This window comes from Hylobates moloch, unplaced genomic scaffold, assembly GCF_009828535.3.
Source record: "Hylobates moloch isolate HMO894 unplaced genomic scaffold, HMol_V3 SCAFFOLD_2, whole genome shotgun sequence".
Lineage (NCBI taxonomy): Eukaryota > Metazoa > Chordata > Mammalia > Primates > Hylobatidae > Hylobates > Hylobates moloch.
In genome coordinates, this window is record NW_026652277.1 from 90,471,128 (window position 1) to 90,495,029 (window position 23,902).

The following is a 23,902-nucleotide window of genomic DNA, read 5'->3' on the forward strand; positions in this document are numbered from 1 at the left end:
AAATGTGGCACATATACACCATGGAATACTATGCAGCCATAAAAAATGATGAGTTCATGTCCTTTGTAAGGACATGGATGAAACTGGAAATCATCATTCTCAGTAAAGTATCGCAAGGACAAAAAACCAAACCCCGCATGTTCTCACTCATAGGTGGGAATTGAATAATGAGAACACATGGACACAGGAAGGGGAACATCACACTCCAGGGACTGTTGTGGGGTGGGGGGAGGAGGGTGGGATAGCATTAGGAGATACACCTAATGCTAAATGATGAGTTAATGGGTGCAGCACACCAACATGGCACATGGATACATATGTAACAAACCTGCACATTATGCACATGTACCCTAAAACTTAAAGTACAATTAAAAAAAAAAACTGTAAGGGAAGGATGATGGTAATTTGATCAAAGAAAATTTCATGGAAGTGCAATTTGATTTTCCAAGGGTTTTAGCATGAAGCCATAGGCTAAAATGAAAAGATAAACTGTTGTTGCATATTTTGACCTTATGAAATAATTTACTGTTTCATTTCAAAGTGGGTAAAGGATAACTTAAGAAAAGTATACCCCAATAAAATATTATTTAGCAAACACAAAAACGCTACACAGAAAGACAAATTATCAACTTGTCTTTTTATCACAGAAACGAACATTTATTGTTAACAGTATTTTTTCAGGTGCTGATTCTTTGTTTGAAAACATCTTTTTCACTGCCATGACAAAATCTGAACATTAAATTCTGAAAGACTGGCCTTATGACATACAGCAAAATTGCAGGAGACAGTTTAAAAGATTAAAAGAAAAACATTCTAATGCTACACTCCTTAATAAAAATCCAGGAAACAACTTCCAAGTTTAAATACGTCTGTTTTTATTAAAGAAAGTATAAAACATTGGATTCTAGATTTTCAAACACTACTATTTTAAGAATCAGTCAAATCAGTCTGGTCGCTTCATACTGCCAACATGTCCAATACTTCCGTCTTACTATATTTCTAAAAAATCTTGAATTCTGAAAAATAGAAACAGTTTTTAAAAAGCTTAATTATGATTAAATAAACATATCCAAATTTACCATAACCATTTTTAAGTGTACAACTCTGTAGTGTATATTCATTGTTGTGCAGTTAATCTCCAAAACTGGAGACAGCGTCCTGTTGTCCAGGCTAGAGTGCAGTGGCCCGATGACACCTCACTGCAACCTCCACTTTCCAGATTCAAGCGATTCTCCTGCCTCAGTCTCTCATATAGCTGGGATTACAGGTGGGCGCCACCATGCCTGGCTAATTTTTATATTTTTAATAGAGACGGGTTTTTGCCATGTTGGCCAGGTTGGTCTCAAACTCCTAAACTCAAGTGATCCGCCTGCCTTGGCCTCCCAAAGTGCTGGGATTACAGGCATGAGACACTGTGTACGGCCTCCAAAACTTTCATGCCATGAAAAACTATCTACCAAACAATTCCCCCTACCCACTTCCCAAGTCCTTGGTAACCATCATTCTACTTTCTGTCACTGTGAATTTTACTATTGTAAGTACCTCTTACAAGTGGAATAATATAGTATGTCCTTGTAATTGGCTTATTTCTCTAAGCATCATGTCCTCAAGATTCATCTATATGACTGAGTTTTCTTCCTTTTAGGGCTGAATGATATTCCATTGTGTTTATCTACTCATTCACTGATGGATGCTTGGGTTGTATACCCTTGACTATTATGAATAGTGCTGCTATAAACATGAGTACAAAAAGACCTGGCTTTCATTCTTTTCCATGTATACCCAGAAGGATTAAGTAATAGATATGAGTAACACCTAATTTATTATGTTAACGACTTAGAGATCATGCTCATTGCAATAAACATTATTAACAAAGCCTAGTTTAAGTAAGCAGGCATTTTAAATCCATGTGTTATTGAACTTTTACCTCTACCACACTAGTACAGAAGACATTAATGAAACTTCTTGGGCCTTCCTTGAGGTCTTTCCGTTTTTCTTTCCATTTCCCTTTTCTGCTGATGTGCCTTAAACCTCTCAGCCATTGATACAAGCTCCTCTGGAATACTCTGAAATTATTCAATGTGTTGTCATTAGGATTCTGAGTTCTTTTCTACAACATTAAAATGCATCCAAATCATTTCAGATAATCGCACAGCTGGTTACATGACATCCTTTAAACAGAAACGGGTATCTCGATTAAACTCTATATCCATCTACAGGCTATAAAATTTGCTGCTTCAGCTGTTTCCAAGTGCCCTTAATGTGCCTTTATATGGTAGCATTTTCTACATATTCTTCTTACCTCTGAGCCTGAATATGTTCCCCCTGCTGGAACATTTACCCCATCTTCTACAACTCTCCCCACCTCCACTCTACTGATTTCTTCCTTGGCGGGGCTTTCATTGCTCACCCCCATTAGGTTAAGTTTCCCAGTTATATGCTCCCATAGTTTCTTATCATTGCCATGCTAAAGCCCTGAAAACGTGTTGAAAACTTATTTGAAGTTTCCTGATAAATAGCAAGCCATAGTACCTGGCATAACTGACTGAGAAACTGATAACAGGTAAGTTTCTAATGAATTGCATAGTCTCACCTGATTTGCTCTTTCCAGAATATTAATCAATTCAGAGGCAACCCTCCAATCATTTCTAGTCAAAGTTGTAATGGAAACACCAGTCCTCCTTTAGTGTGGGGGAAAAAACTCATGTCATCTCATTTATAATATGTATTCATTATTCAGTTAATACAGAATAAGACAAAGGAAAACTTTTTCACAGAAGCTGGAATGTATTAAGATTTAGGGTTAAACAGATTTGGAATCTAAAACTGCTGTGGTTTAAACAGCAAAGGGGGTATATGATGGTACCTCTCTTTTATTTATTTATTTACTTTTTGAGACGGAGTCTTGCACTGTTGCCCAGACTGGAGTGCAATGGCGCAATCTCGACTTACTGCAACCTCTGCCTCATGGGTTTAAGTGATTCTCCTGCCTCAGCCTCCCGAGTAGCTGTGACTACAGGCGCCCGCCACCACGCCCAGGTAAATTTTTTGTATTTTTAGTAGAGACGGGGTTTCACCGTTGTTAGCCAGGATGGTCTTGATCTCCTGACCTCATGATCCACCTGCCTCGGCCTCCCAAAGTGCTAGGATTACAGACGTAAGCCACCATGCCCGGCCCAGTGGTAGCTCTCTTAAGAGGAAAAAGGTCGGCCGGGCGCGGTGGCTCACGCTTGTAATCCCAGCACTTTGGGAGGCCGAGGCGGGCGGATCACGAGGTCAGGAGATCGAGACCACGGTGAAACCCCGTCTCTACTAAAAATACAAAAAATTAGCCGGGCGTGGTGGCGGGCGCCTGTAGTCCCAGCTACTCGGAGAGGCTGAGGCAGGAGAATGGCGTGACCCCGGGAGGCGGAGCTTGCAGTGAGCCGAGAGCGCGCCACTGCACTCCAGCCTGGGCGACAGAGCGAGACTCCGTCTCAAAAAAAAAAAAAAAAAAAAAAAGAGGAAAAAGGTCTTCTCATATCCATACCAATTTATCAATAACCTTCAGAGTAACCACTGGGTACAGAGCTCAGTGGTGACACTAGATATAAAACACATAGAACCAGATATAAGAAGCTAATCATGGATGGAATCTGGTTGAGTCTGGAATAAGCCAAATGAACAGGGATAAAGTAGCAAGTAGAATCTGGGAAGTAGCTGAAAAATTATAGGTAATAGAATAAAATGGTTTTCTGGGCAAGAAGTTTGTGAGAGGAATAAGGAGAATCTAGAATTGGCCTTTCATGGGTGGACTAAGCTTACTTACCCTGCTCTTCCCGTGCGCCCTATTCGGTGTACATATTCTTCAATATTCCGTGGAAAGTCAAAATTATAGACATGTGTAACGTCATGGACATCAAGTCCTCTAGAGGCTAGGTCAGTTGCAATTAGTATTCTCACTTTGCCTAAAAAGTAAAGCCCAATGAACACTGAACCATTCTGGTATAAACCAACCCAAGATCTAAAAAGTATATTTGCCCTAACTAATTTAATCAATTTTATTTCTTACTGTTTACATTAAAATGCTTACTTTGTAAAAGTGGAAAAGTAACTGCCAGCAAGTTACAAGATACCACGGTTCAGCAAATGGGTCCTAAACCCTTCGAACCATGACAGAAAGATATTTTTCAGATAACTTCAGATATATTTTCTGTTGCATATTAATACCTTGATATCCAAGTTTAAAGTCTTTTGTGTTTATTTAATGCTTAAAGGCAGATTAATGTTTAGAGCTCTAATGAGTGTAGTTTTAGGATAGAGAAGGTGAGGACAGATCTTAGAAATAAACGGGTTTCATGAAAAGCTGTCAGGCCGGGCGCCGTGGCTCACGCCTGTAATCCCAGCACTTTGGGAGGCCGAGGCGGGCGGATCACGAGGTCAGGAGATCGAGACCATCCTGGCTAACACAGTGAAACCCCGTCTCTACTAAAAATACAAAAAAATTAGCCGGGCGAGGTGGCAGGCGCCTGTAGTCCCAGCTACAAGGGAGGCTGAGGCAGGAGAATGGCGTGAACCCCGGGGGGCGGGGCCTGCAGTGAGCCGAGATCGCGCCCAAAAAAAAAAAAAAAAAAAAAAAAAGAAAAGCTGTCACTCAGCCAAGCCCAGGTATTGCACTAATTTTAAACTGTATGAAATACTAATTACATAAACATACCTGTTTTAAAGTTCTCTAATGCTTTCTCCCGATCTCTCTGTTCTCTATCTCCATGCAGAGACTCTATTGATATATTTCCAAGTATTAGGTCACTTGATAAGTGATCCACACTGAAGCAAAAGATAAACTCAGCATTCTTAGGTGCTTATTCTAATGCCACCAGTTTTACTTCTGTTAGCAAAAATCTAAAGTAACATAACAGACTTAGCACTCCCATTTGAAATTAGTATACAAATAGAAATGATCCTAATCAATTTAATTAATTATAATGGACACACAAGAAAAAATACCTACACAGCTTTTCGAGAAACGAAGACGATGACTTTGTCTGTGGATGACATATTCTGTAGAAAAGTTTGCATGTGACTCCATTTCTCTTCCTCGGTGGTTACAATTATATTTTGCTTCACTGAACTTACAGCCTAAAGGATTCAAAGAACATAGTTCATCAAGTTCATCATGATTGAGGGTGAGACCGCATACATCAGCTCAAAATGCATCTTCTCTCTCATTGGTTAATGTTTTTAATAAACTGCTAAGCAAAATGGCAGACATCCTAAAAAAAATTACCTGTTTCTACTCAAGATTTGTATCTTAGATGTCACTTAACCTCAAAATACTATTGGTACCATTCCTTCAACCAACTATTTGTCTCTAATCATTTTATTTCATTTACTTATTTTTGAGACAGAGTCTCACTCTGTCGCCCAGGCTGGAGTGCAGTGGCGCAATGTCTCTAACCATTTTCTAAAACAAATGTTAAATGGATCACCATTTGTAAATCCCTAATGAAATGAAGGGTGTAGGCAATGACCCATTATTATTAATGATTAAATGAAAGGCCAATTTCTTTTATTAATGATTAAGCAAAAAGCCAGAAAGAGAACTTTATATATTATAATGGAGGGTTCCCACTGACAACACATGAACCCAATATTCAGTCTTAACTTCATAAAGGGAACAGACTTACATTTATGTATATATGTAGACTTATGTTTAGACCCTGATTCTAAAGGGTTAAAATTAGGTGTCAGAAAAATATAAACCCTGACTTTGCTGGGTGCAGTGGCTCACACCTGTAATCCCAGCACTTTGGGAGGCCAAGGGGGGCAATCACCTGAGGTCAGGAGTTTGAGACCAGCCTGGCCAACATGGCAAAACCCTGTCTCTACTAAAATACAAAACTTAGCCAGGAGTGGTAGCCATGCTTGTAATCCCAGCTACTCAGGAGGCTGAGGCACGAGAATCACTTGAACCCAGGAGGCAGAGGTTGCAGTGAGCTGAGATCACCCCCAATGCACTCCAGCCTGGGCAACAGAGTGAGACTCTGTCACACACACACAAAAATTATATATATATAGGCCCTGACTAGAGGTTGATGGTATTAGCTGATTATTGAAATTTCAAATGAGATAATGGTATTATAGCTCTATTAAAACTATATGCAAGTGTGATTTGCCCTAACACTAGGGAGTGGGCAGACTAGGCACACCAAAACTAGCTATCTTCAGAATTTTCATAAGAAATGTTAAACAATAGTAATAAAAAAAGCTTACAACTAGATCCAATGTACCAACATAGACAATCATTGGTTCTTTCAAATAAGATTGTGCGAGGCGATGAACTGAATGAGGCCATGTAGCACTGGGAATACAAGTTACAAACATTACAATTTTGTTGTAAAAACATTACTGTTTCCTTAAGCATGCTATGAATCAAATTACTCATGAAAGACAAATCTAGTACTTCTTATTTTTTCAACAAGTAAGGCAAATTTAACAGTTAATTCACTGATTACTCAACTACTGTAAAGCTATTAGACGAAACAAATATGTTTAATAAATAGGTTTTGGGCTGGGCCCAGTGGCTCACGCCTGTAATCCCAGCACTTTGAGAGGCCAAGGCGGGTGGATCACCTGAGGTCAGGAGTTCAAGACTAGCCTGGCCAACACGATAAAACCCCGTCTCTACTGAAAATACAAAAATTAGCTAAGTGTGTTAGCGGGCGCCTGTAATCCCAGCTACTCTGGAGGCTGAGGCAGGAAAATGGCTTGAGCCCAGGAGGCGGAGGTTGCAGTGAGCCGAGATTGTGTCATTGTACTCCAGCCACTGCAACAAAAGCGAAACTCCGTCTCATAAATAAGTAAATAAATACTAGGTTTTTATGAACCAAAGGATACCTGTACACCTTCAACTAAATACTAATCTATGAAAAGGTAAGGCCGTGTGTGGTGGCTCATGCCTGTAATCCCAGCACTTTGCGAGGCTGAGGAGAGGCGGATCACTTGAGGTCAGGAGTTCGAGACCAGCCTGGTCAACATGGGGAAACTCTGTGCCTACTAAAAATACAAAAATAAGTCAGGTGTGGTGGCGGGTGCCTATAATCCCAGCTACTTGGGAGGCTGAGGCAGAAGAATCGCTTGAATCTGGGAGGCAGAGGTTGTAGTGAGCAGAGATCACGCCACTGCACTCCAGCCTGGGTGACAGAGTGAGACTCTGTCTCAAAAAAAAAAAAAAGAAAAAGAAAAAGAAAAAAGGTACTAAAAGGGATTACTATTAGGTTAATTTTATCTCTTGGCCTTTATAAACGACAAAAAAAATTCCAACTTTTCATAGTGTCAGCAGGCAATACCAAGTATTTAAGCCAAATAAAAATCGTTTTTTTTTTTTTTTTGAGATGGAGTCTTGCTCTGTCACCCAGGCTGGAGTGCAGTGGCGTGATCTCGGCTCACTGCAAGCTCCACCTCCCAGGTTCACGTCATTCTCCTGCCTCAGCCTCCCAAGTAGCTGGGACTACAGGCGCCCGCCACCACTCCTGGGTAAATTTAGTAGAGATGGGGTTTCACCGTGTTAGCCAGGATGGTCTTGATCTCCTGACCTCGTGATCCGCCGGCCTCAGCCTCCCAAAGTGCTGGGATTACAGGCGTGGGCCACGGCACCTGGCCATAAAAATATTTTAAAAGGTTGTTGGCTCATGCCTATAATCCCAGCACTTTGGGAGGCTTAGGTGGGTGGATCACTTGAGCTCAGGAGTTCAAGACTAGCCTGGGCAACATGGTGAAAACCCTGTCTCTACAAAAAATACAAAAATTAGCTGGGTGTGGTGGCATGCACCTGTAGTTCCAGTTACTCAGACGGCTGAGGTGGGAGAATCACTTGAGCTGGGAAGGCTGAGACTGCAGTGAGCCAAAATGGTGCCACTGCACTCCATCCTGGGTGACAGAGTGAGACCCTGTCTCAAAACACAAAACAAAACAAACCTTCAAAATATACTGATCAAAGAATATCTGCATTTAAATATTTCCTCAACTATATATAAAATAATGAAAGTGACCACTTTTTATACTTTCACAGTAATTCAGTAAAATCTCTCTTTTCTTGGGCTGGGCATCGTGGCTCAAGCTTGTAATCCCAGCACTTTGGGAGGCCTAGACAGATGGATCACCTGAGGTCAGGAGTTTGAGACCAACCTGGCCAACATGGCGAAACCCCATCAGTAAAAATACAATAATTAGCTGGGCATGGTGATGTGTGCCTGTAGTCCCAGCTACTCAGGAGGCTGAGACAGGAGAATCGCTTGAACCCAGGAGGCAGAGGTTGCAGTGAGCCGAGATCGCGCTGCTGCACTCCAGCTTGAGTGTCAGCGAGACTTTGTCTCAAAATAAATAAATACATTCACTTTTCTTGAAATAGGAAGGTTATTTGTAATAAAACTATGTGAGGGGATTTTGTATTTTTTAAATTTTATGTTATTTATACTAATAAAGACAAAGTATATAAGTCCAGGATATATCATTTTTTTTTTTTGAGACAGATTTTCACTCTTGTTGCCCGGACTGGAGTGCAGTGGCATAATCTTGGCTCACTGCAACCTCTACCTCCCAGGTTCAAACGATCCTCCTGCCTCAGTCTTCCTAGTAGCTGGGACTACAGGTGTGTGCCACTATGCCCGGCTAAGTTTGTATTTTTAGTAGAGACGAGGTTTCACCCTGTTGGCCAGGCTGGCCTCAAACTCCTGACCTCAGGTGATCCACCCACCTTGGCCTCCCAAAGAGCTGGGATTATAGGCATGAGCCAGTTTGCCCAGCCAATGTTGTTATTTATACTAATAAAGACAAAGGATATAAGCCTAGGAGGTATCATTCTTTATAGATCACTCTATATTCAAATAATCATTGCTTCCTGTTTTATTGTGAGCAATAAGTATTCAGTAATCAAATGCTTATCTCCTTAGACAAGTGAACCCTTTATTCAAAAGTGAGACCTTACTATGATAAGTAAATGCTTGTGTTGAAATCCCTATCTGTAACTTAGGAAACCCAATAGTCATGAATAAGCACTTATTGTTACACTGTTCTACTTCCAATGTAGAACACATTTTGCACACAGTAATTAGGCATATACCTACCTGGTCATAACTGTCTGTCTATCTGGGCGCACATCTAACAAAATCTTCATTATCTGGGGTTCAAATCCCATGTCCAACATCTTGTCTGCTTCATCTAAAACCTGCATTGACAAAAAAGAATGTGGTTAGATTAGATATGGGAGGCAGGTAATAACACATATGCTTTCTTTATTAGTAGAACACTAAGAAAGGCTTTTCTCATTTCCCCTATTACTTAAGCCACGATTTTAATTTCTCCAAAGGTCAGAATACTAAGCAATTTGTCATTGCACGTTGTCTACATGGATTTTTGTTGGCTTTCCAATACCTTCCAAATCTCCTTAAACAAAATTTTAAGTGTCTAAAATATCCAAGTAGATTTTAATTACTGTGTACCTATTTTCCAAAATTTAAAGTAAACATGCATGATAATTTCAAATAGAAGTCTTAATTCTTTCAACATGCTAAAGAGAATGAGAAATATTCCCAGAGCCATTATAAAATCGACAGCCATAGCCTGGCGTGGTGGGTCACGCCTGTCATCCCAGCACTTTGGGAGGCCGAGGCAGGCAGATCACCTGAGGTTAGGAGTTTAAGACCAGCCTGGCCAACATGGTGAAACCTCGTCTCTACTAAAAAGAAAAAATTAGCCAGGTGTGGTGGTGGGAGCCTGAAGTCCCAGCTACTTGGAAGGCTGAGGCAGGAGAATCACTTGAACCTGGGAGGCAAAGGTTGCAGTGAGCCAAGATCATGCCACAGCACTCCAGCCTGGGCAACAAGAGCAAAACTGTGTCTCAAAATAAAAAAATAAAAAAATAAAAAATAAAATTGACAGCCATTCTAAAAGAAACTGATACCCAAGCACTTGGGAGTTGATTAAAACTATTAAAAGCTCAAGGGCAGGGAAGAGAAAATAAAATAATAGTTCAGTCATTTTTTATTCTTTGAGATGGAGTTTCGTTCTTGTTGACGAGGCTGGAGTGCAATGGCATGACCTTGGCTCACTGCAACCTCCGCCTCCCAGGTTCAAGTGATTCTCCTGTCTCAGCCTCCAGAGTAGCTGGGATTACAGGTGCATGCCACCACACCTGGCTAACTTTTATATTTTTAGTAGAGATGGAGTTTCATCATATTGGTCAGGTTGGTCTCGAACTCCTGACCTTAGATGATCCACCTGCCTTGGCCTCCCAAAGTGCTCGGATTACAGGCATGACCCACTGCGCCCGGCCAGTTCAGTTATTTTTGAACCCAGCATCCCAAACCCCTATTTCCATGATTACCAAGTAGGTTATATTCTTCAGATTGACAAAGTTATTCATTTGCAGATCATTCAATCTTCCGGGAGTTGCAATTATGATATCTACACCTTTTCTAAGCTCTTCTATTTGTTCATCTCTATTTCCACCACCATATACACAAACACTTAAAAAGAAAAAATCTAAAGGTTAATGTTTAGGCACAGAATATCTCATTACAACTTAAAATCCAATAAAAGGGATAAAAATCAATTATCAGGTACCTTTAGGGGTATCTGCCCCTTTCTGAGAATTATGTACACCTATCAATCCATAATGTTGTATCTTAAAAGAGCAATATTTGTACCATCACCTGACCCAGGCTCTGATTGATTAGAGTAGTGCTAAATGCCTGACCCATGTTGAGCCATTTGGATTCTCTGAATGTGTGAAAAATGATGGGGAAGATGTATAAAGCTACAAATGATTAAAATATGATACTGGTGAAGGAATGGAAAAAAAAAATTACCTACCTCCGAAGCCCTTTATATGAATATCTGCAACATTCTCCTTCTACTTGAAGTGCTAATTCCCGAGTGGGAGTTAGAACTAACATGCCGGGTCTATTCCTTTGACCTTTAAGGCTTTGGAGAGAAAACAGATTAATATTAAATTACTTGTCTCAGATGCACGGTACATTTATTCAGTGCCATCAAGATTTGTAGCAACAAGCCAGGCGTGGTGGCTCACGCCTGTAATCCCAGCACTTTGGGAGGCCAAGGCGGTCGGATTACCTGAGGTCACGAGTTTGAGACCAGCCTAGCCAACATGGTGAAACCCCATCTCAACTAAAAATACAAAAAAATTAGCCAGACATGGCAGCAGGCACCTGTAATCCCAGCAACTTGGGAGGCTGAGGCAGGAGAATCACTTGAACCCAGGAGGCGGAGGTTGCAGTAAGCCAGGATCGCTCCAGTGCACTCCAGCCTGGGCAATAAGAGCGAAACTCTGTCTCAAAAAAAAAAAAAAAACTTGTAGCAATGAGTATCAGTTAGACATAGTCAGACTATGCCTTTTTGTGAGACGGTATATGATTAAAAGTAGTCTCTATATATTATAGACTTTGCTAATCATGATCTACGTACCTAAAAAATGGCTGATATTACACAGAATATGCCAAATTCCCCATAAGAAAATGTACTATTTTCTCAGATTTAAGATTGCTTTACTGACAGATTAGTGTTAGTTTCTATATATTTTTTCTTATTACAAAAGCAATACATATTTACCATAAAGTAGGGAAATTTAAAAAAGCCACACACCCGGCCGGGCGCGGTGGCTCACGCTTGTAATCCCAGCACTTTGGGAGGCCGAGGCGGGCGGATCACGAGGTCAGGAGATCGAGACCACGGTGAAACCCCGTCTCTACTAAAAATACAAAAAATTAGCCGGGCGTGGTGGCGGGCGCCTGTAGTCCCAGCTACTCGCAGAGGCTGAGGCAGGAGAATGGCGGGAACCCGGGAGGCGGAGCTTGCAGTGAGCCGAGATCGCGCCACTGCACTCCAGCCTGGGCGACAGAGCGAGACTCCGTCTCAAAAAAAAAAAAAAAAAAAAAAAAAAAAAAAAGCCACACACCCTAAAACCCAACTTCCCAATACCAGCCTTTTGTTTAACATGATCTTTTCATTAACATTTAAAATGTCAAATATTTTATCATGGAATAGATAAGTGTATTGGACATAGTTTAAACAGTTTCCACTGTTTCACTACTAAGGCTTTTGGTAGATATTACCTAATGCCTCCTAAAAATGTTTTGCCAATTTATACTTTCACCAGCACAATCTAAGTGTCTAATTCCTTGCATCTTCTCTGAAGCTAGGCATTACCTTTGGATCAAGCAATAGGTAAAGAAACTTTAATTACATTTTTGATATCTAAATCTATTAAACCTCTATAAGAAGAAACCAGCCATAGGAATTCTTACGTGGGTTGAAGGTCGAGATGAATAAATCCAGGCATTAAATAACACAACGTCTTTCCTGTTCCAGTCTGGGCTACTCCTATAAGATCTATTCCTTGCAACACAATGGGCCATGCCTGTGACTGAAACGGAATGATAAACATTAACACAAAAAGTACATCTTTTTCTGGGCGCGGTGGCTCACGCCTGTAATCCCAGCACTTTGGGAGGCCGAGGCGGGCAGATCTCCTGAGGTCGGGAGTTCGAGACTAGCCTGACCAACATAAAGAAACCCCGTCTCTACTAAAAATACAAAAATTAGCTGGGCATGGTGGCACATGTCTGTAATCCCAGCTACTAGGGAGGCTGAGGCAGGAGACTTGCTTGAACCCGGGAGACAGAGGTTGTGGTGAGCAGAGATTGCACCATTGCATTCCAGCCTGGGCAACAACAGCAAAACTGTCTCAAAAAAAAAAAAAAGTACATATTTTTTGCCAACTGTTCCTTCTTTTCCAGCTCCAAACTACTTTCAACAAAGATTTTTTGAACTCTAGAGAGAAGGTGCTGGGGGAATGCTAAGAGACAGTTGCTCCCTGGTGTCTTCTAACAATCAGATATCACTGGTTTCGAAGAAAAACATTGAGTGAAATATTGTAATTAATGAAAGCATACCTGAATAGGTGTTGGCTTTCGAAAACCTGCCTTTTTAATGGTTTCCATAACCTCAGGATAACATTGAAAGGCGTCATCAAATGTGCAGGTAGGATTGGGGATGGGTCGTTTCTCCCCATCCTTCAAGTCATCCCACGTTATATTAAAATTTTCTTTCCTTCAAAGAATAAAAAACATCAGTGGCTTTCCTCACTTTACTCCCCAAGCAAGACATTCTCCAAAATCAGTTCTGGTCTTATCTAGAAATTCAACTGCAACTGATTAAAATGAGACTGTCAGGGAAGTTATAATGAAATGCATAAAGAAATAGAAGCAGGAGTCCATCTGTCTCTTATCTAAGAATAGTTGCAATGGGAAAGTTAAAAACATTATACATTAGTAGGTCAATGAATGTTTCATGGATCAAAGATGAGGAGCCTGAAAATCATGCTTCATAAATTAAAACCAGATTTGGCAAACATTGTGGGCCTACAATGTTCCACACGTATTTCATTAATGCATCCTTAACAATCCTATGTGTTAGGAAGTATTCTCAATTTGACAGGTGATCATACAGTAAATTACCCTGCTCCTCACCTTAACCGTTCTGCTATTCCATGCATCTCTTAGTTTTATCAGACTTTAATAGTAAGGAAAAACATTGCAATTAAAACCTTCCGGCCGGGCGCGGTGGCTCACGCTTGTAATCCCAGCACTTTGGGAGGCCAAGGCGGGCGGATCACGAGGTCAGGAGATCGAGACCACGATGAAACCCCGTCTCTACTAAAAATACAAAAAAAAATTAGCCGGGCGTGGTGGCGGGCGCGGTGGCGGGCGCCTGTAGTCCCAGCTACTCGGAGAGGCTGAGGCAGGAGAATGGCGTAAACCCGGGAGGCGGAGCTTGCAGTGAGCCGAGATTGTGCCACTGCACTCCAGCCTGGGCGACAGAATGAGACTCCATCTCAAAAAAAAAAAAAAAAAAAAAACCTTCCAATTTCAGGTAAAAAGGACTGAAGAGTTTAAGAAATTAACAAGATTAGATCTTTTTTTTTTTTCAATTCAACTATTGGAGAAATAATTCTCTAAAATTGCTGTCCAATATAGTAGGCACTAGCCACACATGGCTATTTCAATATAAACTCATTTGCTCAATTACACCAGCCATACTTTAAGTGCCCGTCTACTCCATTAGACACAAATATAGACCATTTTCCATCACTGCAGGAAGTTTTACTAGACAACAATGTTCTAAAATATCATGTAAGTTGACACATTTTCATTTGAATATTGAAGGCGTAGCCTTCAAATATCATTTCACATTTGCCCAAAGTGTTAATACCAATAACGTAACTATACAAATACTTACACAACTAGGTAATAAAACTACCCACCTCCAACTATCTGCTTGTACTTTTGACATGGCGCTTGTGGCAGTGGACTCTTTATAAAAGTTTTTCTTAATTGGTGGTAAATCTGGGACAAAGGCAAAAATCCACTTTGATAAATTTTACAGCATCATGAATACTTAGTCAAAGCTACAGAAATCATACTACAATATATTTTATTTACCATGCATACCATTTGATAGTTCTACACTTTGCCAACGAGGCTTGCTCCCATCGAAGACATGTCCCTCTCTGGAGGTTAGGCACAGTAGCTTACACCTGTAATCCCAGCACTTTGAGAGGCTGGCATGGGAGGATCACTTGAGCCTGGGCAAAACAGTGACACCCTGTCTCTACGGAAAATTTTTAAAGATTAGCCTGGTGGCCAGACGCAGTGGCTCACACCTGTAATCTTGACACTTCAGGAGGCTGAGGTGGGTGGATCACCTGAGGTCAGGAGTTTGAGACGAGCCTGATCAACACCGTGAAACCCGTCTCTACTAAAAACAAAAAAATACAAAAATTCTCCCCGCACAGTGGCGCATGCCTGTAATCCCAGCTACTCAGAGAGGTGGAGGTTGCAGTGAGCCGAGACAGAGCCATTGCACTCCAGCCTGGGCAACAAAAGTGAATCTCTGTCTCAGAAAAAAAAGGGACCGGGGGTGGCGGCTCACGCCTGTAATCCTAGCACTTTTGGGAGGCCAAGGCAGGTGGATCACCTGAGATCAGGAGTTCGAGACCAGCCTGGCCAACATAGTGAAACCCCATCTGTACTAAAAATACAAAAAATTAGCCGAGCATGGTGGCAGACGCCTGTAATCCTAGCTACTCAGGAGCCTGAAGCAGGAGAATCACTTGAACCTGGGAGGCAGAGGTTGCAGTGTGCCGAAATTGCGCCACTACACTCCAGCCTGGGCAATAAGAGCGAAACTCCGTTTAAAAAAAAAAAAAAATTAGACTGGTATGGTGGTATGTGCCTGTAGTCCCAACTACTTGAGAGGCTGAGGTGGGAGGATCACTTGAGCCTGGGAGATGGAGGCTGGAATGACCTGTGATTTTGCTACTCCACTCTAGCCTAGGCAACAGGGTGAAACCCTCAAAAAAAATTTAATAAAAATTAAAATGAAGCATGCTTTGTAAGACATCAAACACCACAATTGATAAATATACTCTCACACATAATAGTTTGATTATCTTTTCTTTGAAGGTCCATCCAATTACTTTTTTAGAAATTACATTTATATCTTTGGTCTACTCTCTTAAGTTACATTTCTTTTCTTTTCTTTTTTCTTTTTGAGATGGAGTCTTACTCTGTCGCCCAGGCTGGAGTGCAATGATGCAATCTCGGCTCACTGCAACCTCCACCTCCCAGGGTCAAGCGATTCTCCTGCCTCAGCCTCCTGAGTAGATGGGATTACAGGCATGTGCCACTGCGCCCAGCTAATTTTTGTATTTTTAGTAGAGATGGGGTTTCACCATATTGCCTAGGCTGGTCTTGAACTCCTGACCTCAGGTGATCCACCAGCCTCGGCCTCCCAAAGTGCTGAGATTACAGGCATGAGCCACTGGGCCTGGCCTAGCTACATTTCTTAAAAGCTTATTATACCTCTTCCAAACTTAAATCCTTTCCCTGGTCTCTGATCCCAAATCTTCCCAACACAAACTGTTTAGGCGGCACAGGAAACTTAACTTGCAGAGGTCTTGACCAACATAGTAGCAATAATTGTCAATATTTTGGTAACATATTAGTGCTTTTAAATTTTAAATAAAAGATGTATTGCTGCCTCCTCCCGAGAGCCAAGGCTAGTGCTTGAATAATGAAGCATTATCCCCCATATATAATGTTCCACGTGAGAAATCTCATTTAAAATTCAAACAAAAGGGCTGGGTGGGGTGGTTCACGCCTGTAATTCCAGCACTTTGCGAGGCCAGGGCAGGTGGATCACTTGAGGCCAGGGGTTTGAGACCAGCCTGGCCAACATGGCGAAACCCCGTCTCTACTAAAAATATAAAAATTATCTGGGCTTGCTGGCACACATCGTAATCCCAGGTACTTGGGAGGCTGAGGCACAGCAATCACTTGAGCCTGGGAGATGGAGGTTGCGGTGAGCCAAGATCACGCCACTGCACTCCAGCCTGGCTGACAGAGCAAGACTCTATCTCAAAAAAATAAAATAAAATTCAAACAAGGCTGGGCACAGTGCCTGACATCTGTAATCCCAGCACTTTGGGAGGGTAAGAGGAGAGGATCACTTGAAGCCAGGAGTTTGAGACTAGCCTGGACAGGATAGTGAGACCTCATCTTTAAATTGAAAAATAAAAATCAAAAACAAAATTTAAACAAACAAACAAACAAAATGCTGCTAAGAACTGTAATGCTTCTTGTGATTTAATGGCTTTCCCTTTTTTTTTGCTCTTGTCAACCAGGATACTCCAGGATCTGCTTTTACTCAATCACAGCAACAGTGTTAACTTATGGTTTGCACGTTTACTCCCTTCCTATTTTTCCACTGGGACTGATTTTTTCCTATTTTATTAGCCCTTTGCAGTGAGTTACCGCTGACAGACTATAAATAGGTTTAATATTTCCCCTATAGCATAAATGACAGCTGACAACATAGAAACTATCATAACCTAGGGACTAATTGCAGCATTTTAGATTTTACTATTTTCATATACATCTCATTACTAAAACTAAAGCATAGACATTGTAGAGGATAAAAACTGCAGTTAACAGAAACCATATGTAAATATTAGGAAGCAGCATTGACCTGCCCACTTTGTTTTTTGCCATTTCAAACCTTCCTCTCTAATTTGATCCCAATCTATCAATGGCCGATCTCCTGCAACGACGTTGTTATCTGTGCTTCCATCTTTTCCAACAGAAGGTTGGAATGCAGTATCTGTTAAAAACATTTGTATCCATTAGTTTTTCTCTATTTTGTTTTTTAATAACCAGACAATGCTTAAAATATAAAATTTGGGGTTTCTGTACTACATTAACATGACAATCTTGTCATTTGTTATCATTCAACAACTTATAAAAATTTAATTTTATTGGAGAAGGTAAGTAAAATAGCACAAGTCTAATGTTTGCTAAAATATTGTCATACCCATTACCCAGTCGTTACAATAACACTCCTGGGAAGCAGATATTATCCCAGATGGACAGATGAAGAGCCAGGCTTGGTAGCTCACTCCTGTAATACTAGCTAGCACTTTGTGAGGCTGGTGGGGAGGATCGCTTGAACTCAGGACTCAAGACTAGCCTAGGCAACGTGGTGAAACCCCATCTCTACTCTACAAAAAATTTAATTAGCTGGGTGTGGTGGCACACACCTGTGGTCCCAGCTACTTGACAGGCTGAGGTGGCAGAATCACTCCCACCCAGGAGGTCAAGGCTGTAATGAGCCACGATCACACCACTGCACTCCAGCCTGGAAAACACAGTGAGAACCTGTCTCAAAACAATTTTAAAAATAAAATAAAAATAAAAATAAATAAATGAGACAGATACAAAAATAGAATCTTAGACCTTGTCTTTTTCCCCAAGAAACACTAAAAGGCAATGGTGCCTTCTAAACCCAGGTGTCTCTATTCTACTTTCACATTGCATCTAGATATGATTCAGTAATTGTTTTCTCTATTCTAAACAGATCTGAGATTTTTAAAATAACCAAATATTTAAGCAGTTTTCAATGTCCGCCACGAATCTGAACACAAGACTAGGGTTAGGATCCTGGGACCAATCCTTACTCTACCCACTAACACTAAAGTGTGAGTATTAAAGGGTTATTTCCCTGCTTGCGAGAACTAGATTAATACAAAGACAAAAAATAAGTAAATAAAAATAAAGGGTTATTTCATTTTCACTTACCTGTGGCTAAAAGTAAAACTGCTAGGCATGAACATAGAGCTATGGTATTTTAATTTGAGGAAAAATATTCTGGGCGTTCATTCATAGTAAAAAATCATTAAGACTACATTTATGGCAGCCTAATGCTTTGAATCAGAAAATGAAATCAGGTATAATGGCTTATAACACTGAATGAAATTAAAAATTTTTAAAGGGCTTCAGTGGGAGAAAATTACTTACCAACTCCGCATTCTGAATTGTAATTTTCTTCTAGCTTTTTAACAAAATTGTCTATCACTGCTTTTGCTTTTGTTTGCATTGCCTTGCTGCCAAAAATTTTGACTAATGATTCTGGTTGTTCTTGTATTATCTAGGTACAAGGGGAAAAAGAGGTGAGACTTAAAAGTTCCCTAAAACAAATAAAAAGTTCCCTAAGCCCCTAACCCCTTCCAACAATCACTCAACTTCAAAAACTATTACAGTATAAAGTAAATATAGTATTACTACCAATCAGTGTCTAAATTTCTAGTTAGAGAGGAATACTACTTATATTTACTCTGGGATTTACCTCCTGGTCAGATGGAGAGGGGCAGGACAACCTGAACATTTAAAATTAGATAGCTAGGGAATAAACTCAGCAAATAGTGTAGAGAAATAAGGCATTAACCTGAAAGGTAATATTATTTTGATTCTGAGGTCTCCAACCTATAAAATCGTATTTGTTTCACTAATTTTACAGAATTGTAGGGCTGAAATGACATAATCTATGTGCTATATAGAGAGTTTATTGAACTGCCAGGTTACTTAGGTAAATTTTTAACTTGATGGGATTCTATACTTAACTCATGTATACTGTTAGGGGCTTACATTTACAAGACTGACACATTTTGTGAATAGAATCTACAAGTAACACCTATCAACATCCATAATTTCAAATACCCTAATGGATTCAATATTTATCTAGAAAATACTATACACCAAATTTTGTCTTAGGTTGGTAATTCAAACAATGTTTATCATCTACAGTATTTACAGGCACTACGACTCTGTATGAGTGCTGAAACGAGGCCATTATGGGATGCTATGGAAAGGGACAGCTACACAGAATGGGGGCCTTAGGCTTCCCTGAAAGGCGAGAAGGCATTATTTATGAGGAAAAAGCTATGGTAGCAGCGTGTGTCAGAAAGTGGGTGGAGTACTCAAGGAATTAGGGGAGAGGACACTGGAGGGAGTGAACAGGCCAGAATCAAGTAAACAATTTTAAGGAGTCTAGACTTACAGGCCTGAGATACTATGAAAGGCTTTTACATAGGAAAGGGACACAAATAATGTATGTTTTAAAATGATTGTTCTAGCCAAGCGCAGTGGCTCACACCTGTAATCCCAGCACTTTGGGAGGCTGAGGCGGGTAGATTATTTGAGGTCAGGAGTTTGAGATCAGCCTGGCCAACACAGTGAAATCCTGTCTCTACTGAAAGTACAAAAATTAGCCAGGCGAGCTGGAAGGGCACCTGTAATCCCAGCTACTCTGGAAGCTAAGGCAGGAGAATCTCTTGAACCCAGGAGGCAGTGGTTGCAGTGAGCTAAGATCACACCAGTGTACTTCAGCCTGGGCGACAGAGCAAGACTCCGTCTCAAAAAAGTATAAAAAAATAAAATTATTGTTCTGACCACAGTGGAGAATGATTAGAGGATACAAATGGAAGCAGGACATACAGTTAGGGGGGAAGGCAAATGATGACATTCCCCTTGAGAAGTATAAGAAATAGTCAAGACCTAGCGGTGAATGAGAATAAGGAAATACCAATGTGGATTGTAAACTCAGTGAATGTTGCTACCATTCAGTAAGATTGAGAATACAAGAGCTAGCCAAAGTTTCAGGAAGGGGGTTCTCTCTGGATGGAAGACCTTTTGGACATGATGAATAGTCCAGTGATCTCATTCTTATGCAGATCATCTCTACCTCCGAGTGGGCCTGGTGGCTCACGCCTGTAATCCCAGCACTTTGGGAGGCAGAGGTGGGCGGATCACCTGAGGTCAGGAGTTCAAGACTAGCCTGGCCAACACGGTGAAACCCCATTTCTACTAAAAATACAAAAATTAGCCAGGCATGGTAGCACGTGCCTGTAATCCCAGCTACTCCAGAGGCTGAGGCAGGAGAATTGCTTGAACCTGGGAGGCGGAGGTTGCAGTGAGCCAAGATCGTGCCACTGTACTCCAGCCTGGGCGTCAGAGCAAGACTCTGTCTCAAAAAAAAAAAAAAAAAAAAAAAAAAGATTTTTACCTCCAAGAGTCCCAAAACCTACACCTGGAATAGCTTAAAATTCAGGTGGCTTCTTGAGAATAAGGAGTATGAAGAACTTTGGCAACTTACCTAATTTACCCTAGTATGTTAATAACTCGGCAGAAATTAGAGTTAAGGCCTGGTGTGGTGGCTCATGCCTGTAATCCCATAATCCCAACACTTTGGGAGGCCAAGGCATGTGGATCACTTGAGGCCAGGAGTTGAGAGCAGCCTGGCCAACATGGTAAAACCCCGTCTCTACTAAAAATAAAAAAATAAAAATAAAAAAATTAGCTGGGCTTGGTGGTGGGAGCCTGTAATCCCAGCTACTCAGGAGGCTGAAGCAGGAGAATTGCTTGAACCCAGGAGGTGGAGGTTGTAGTGACCTGATATCACGTAACTGCACTCCAGCCTGGGAGACAGAGTGAGGCTGTCTTAAAAAGAAAAGTAGAGTTAGGTACTCCCTTAGAAATGCATGATGCTCTCTTAAGGGCCGAAGAACACAGATGGCTTACTTGGATTGTGGTGTTTGTTGTACTTTCTATATTCTTTATTTTTGACCCACCACGACCTGTTTTTAAAAATAAAGGAATATATTGTTATAAGTTGAAATTAGTAAGTTGAAAATTTACCCATTTTCCTCAACGAACATTCTGTAGTTCTTCCCCCCAAATGCTCCTAGGGTTCAACAATCATTTTTTGTTTGGAAAGAGGGAAGTAAGAGGTTCTATTCTAAATTTTGGTGGGTTTTAGGAGACTGTTATCCCAGACAGGTGGAGACTATGGATTCTGTATCAGCTTGCACAAAGTCTAATTGGGTCCAAACTGGTGGAGAGGATGTAGAAATTGGAACTCTTTCATACAACTCAACAAATAAGTTTTGAAAAATGTGCAAACACTTGAATAGCCATTTCTCCAATGACATACAAATGGCCAACAGGCATGAGATGTTCAACATCACTAATCAGGTCCACGCAAATCGAAACCACAAAATGATTGTCACCTCACATCTGGTAGGATGACCATTATCAAAAACAGAAAAAAAAGTGTTGGTAAGAACGTGGAGAAATTGGAACCCCTGTGTACTGTTGGTGGGATTGAAAATGGTGCTGCCACTATGGAAAACAGTATAGATTTCCTAAAAAATTAAAAATAGAATTAACATATGATCCAGCAGTCTCACTTGGGGTATACATCCAAAAGAATTTAAAGCAGAGTCTCAAACATATATTGCACTCCCATTTTCATAATAACACTACTGAAGCAAAAGGTGGAAGCTACCCATTTATCATAGACTGATTAATAGATAAAGTAAGGTATATACTTAATAATGGAATACCATTCAGCCTTAGTAAGGAAGAAAATCCTGTCTCATGCTACAAAATGGGTAAGCCTGGAGGATATTATTCTTAGAGAAATGAGCCAATTACAAAGACAATTACTGCATGATTCTACCTATATGGATTATCTAAAGTAATCTAACTCAGAAACAATGTAAATGGTGGTTCCCTGGGATGGGGCAGGAAAAAAATGGGGAGCTGTTCAAGGAGTATACAGTTTTAGTCATGCAGGTTCCAGAGATGTGGGAGACAACACTGTGCTTATTGTTAGTATTGTGATATACATTTAAAAGAGGGTATTTCATTTTTTACAATAAAAAAGATGGATCCAGATCCAACATCAAGTGAGTGCTCTGTGGCACAGTGCCCTTTCATCTGCTAAGTGTTAACTTAAGTGATTTTTATTGCAAACCTAGTGGCTTTTTTCATGGAGCATCATTCTTCAGATCTTGAGCCCAAGCCTTCTGAAAAGCCAATGAATCTCTGGGTAGCATAGCAATTAGTCTTATAATGCACTATTTTGTAGCAGCCTCCATTTGTTCATTTTTCTCAGGTTTTAAAAATGGTGAAATATACCTAATAGGTAAAATGTGGCAATTTATACTCGGGCTTAATGGCAATTAATGGGGTAATAATTCTAATCATTTTTAAATGCTTTTCAAAAGAATTCAGAAATGGGCCGGGCACGGTGGCTTACGTCTGTAATCCCCGCACTTTGGGAGGCCGAGGTGGGTGGATCCACAGGAGTTCGAGACCATCCTGGGTAATATGGTGAAACCTCATCTTTACTAAAAACACAAAAATTAGCCAGGCGTGGTGGCGCACGTCTGTAATTTCAGCTACTAGGGAGCCTGAGGTGCGAGAATCGCTTGAGCCCGGGAGGTGGAAGTTGTAGTGAGCCGAGATCATGCCACACTGCACTCCAGCCGGGGCCACAGAGCTGTCTCCAAAAAAAAAAAAAAGAAAAAAAGAAAAAGAAAAAAATCAAAAGAAAGAAAAAAATTAAAAATTCAGAATTGAATGTTAACACTCAAGATGTAGTAAGAAAAGGTTTTTTTAACTTTTTAAAAATTAAGGAAACTAATACAACTGCTCTAGGCAGCCCTACAATGATCTTACCGCTTTCTTTGATTTCTGGCTCTAAATGGTACTCATAGAAAGGCTGATTAAGTTTTGTTTTTCATTCTGGGGTTAGCTGTCTGTTAAAAGGCCTGTTCTAAGCATCCCTCTTCAGCCCTAAGATTTCATAAGTCTTCTAGGAGTTGCTCTCCCAAATACATTGTCTGTATAAACACCAAAAGGTGAATTAAATTACTTTTTTTTTTTTTTAATTGGAACGGGGGTTTCGCGATGTTGGCCAGGCTGGTCTCGAACTCCTGATCTCGGGTGATCCGCCCGCATCGGCCTCCCAAAATGCTGGGATTACAGGCGTGAGCCACTGCGCCCGGCCAGATTAAATTATACTCTATCCCCAGGTTTCACAAATAACTCTCGGAGAGACCTGAACCTCACTAGGCGGCAGCTGATTGGAGGTGAGGCAGCGGGGAGGAAATGCCTTCGCTCAGGCTCCGCCCCTGGCCCCACCTATCCTGCCTTGCCAGCCACACCCATTCTCACCGATTACCGCGCCGACAAAGTGGTTCTTCAAAGCAAAACACAACGGCAGTTCCTCGTGACCAGCGGCCACGGCCTCCGGGGGCCTAGAGGGGCCTCTCCAGCGACCACCTCTGCCGACACTATATCCCTCAGGACCTCTTCGATTCAACTCCTCCGCCGGCCTCCTCTCTGGCGCTCGGGACACTGTTGAGCTTCGCCGACTAGCAACGACCCTTGTAGAGGCCTTGGGAGCTCCTCCGTGGTGGGACATTGTTCCAAGAAGGGGCGCGTCCGACGTCGTTGCCGTCCAGCTCTGCACCACCTAACCGTGCCGTCGTAAAACTAGCGTGCCAGGGAAGCCACGCAGCCGCTACTTAAGGAGCCCGCACGAGGCTAGCCCCCCCCACCGGCCCACGACCCCTATCCCGCCCACTTCGCCCTGATTTCACTCAGCCATTGGCCAGTGAGCGTTGTGGGCGGGACTCTCCCAGTTTTAGCCAATCGGCTTTCTG

General features: G+C 41.3%; 1 protein-coding gene across 2 annotated transcripts; it reads right to left on the reverse strand.

Annotated features, from left to right (window-relative positions):
- Nucleotides 1-823: 823 nt before the first annotated feature.
- On the reverse strand, nucleotides 824-23,733 carry DDX43 (DEAD-box helicase 43). Of its 2 annotated transcripts, XM_032153172.2 has the most exons (17): nucleotides 23,412-23,733; nucleotides 20,970-21,025; nucleotides 18,411-18,540; nucleotides 17,086-17,217; nucleotides 14,321-14,402; nucleotides 12,951-13,107; nucleotides 12,303-12,421; nucleotides 10,852-10,962; nucleotides 10,364-10,505; nucleotides 9,105-9,205; nucleotides 6,253-6,340; nucleotides 4,991-5,118; nucleotides 4,697-4,806; nucleotides 3,809-3,947; nucleotides 2,594-2,681; nucleotides 1,928-2,066; nucleotides 871-1,016 (listed from the first exon to the last, which is right to left on the reverse strand). In XM_032153172.2, exons 1-16 carry the CDS (start codon nucleotides 23,659-23,661, stop codon nucleotides 1,953-1,955), a joined length of 1,947 nt encoding a protein of 648 aa, XP_032009063.1. In that variant the 5' UTR covers nucleotides 23,662-23,733; the 3' UTR covers nucleotides 871-1,016; nucleotides 1,928-1,952. The 2 variants fall into 2 exon arrangements, with proteins under 2 accessions (XP_058291142.1, XP_032009063.1); XM_058435159.1 differs by lacking the exon at nucleotides 2,594-2,681 and having other exon boundaries at nucleotides 824-1,016.
- Between the last annotated feature and the right edge of the window lie 169 nt (nucleotides 23,734-23,902).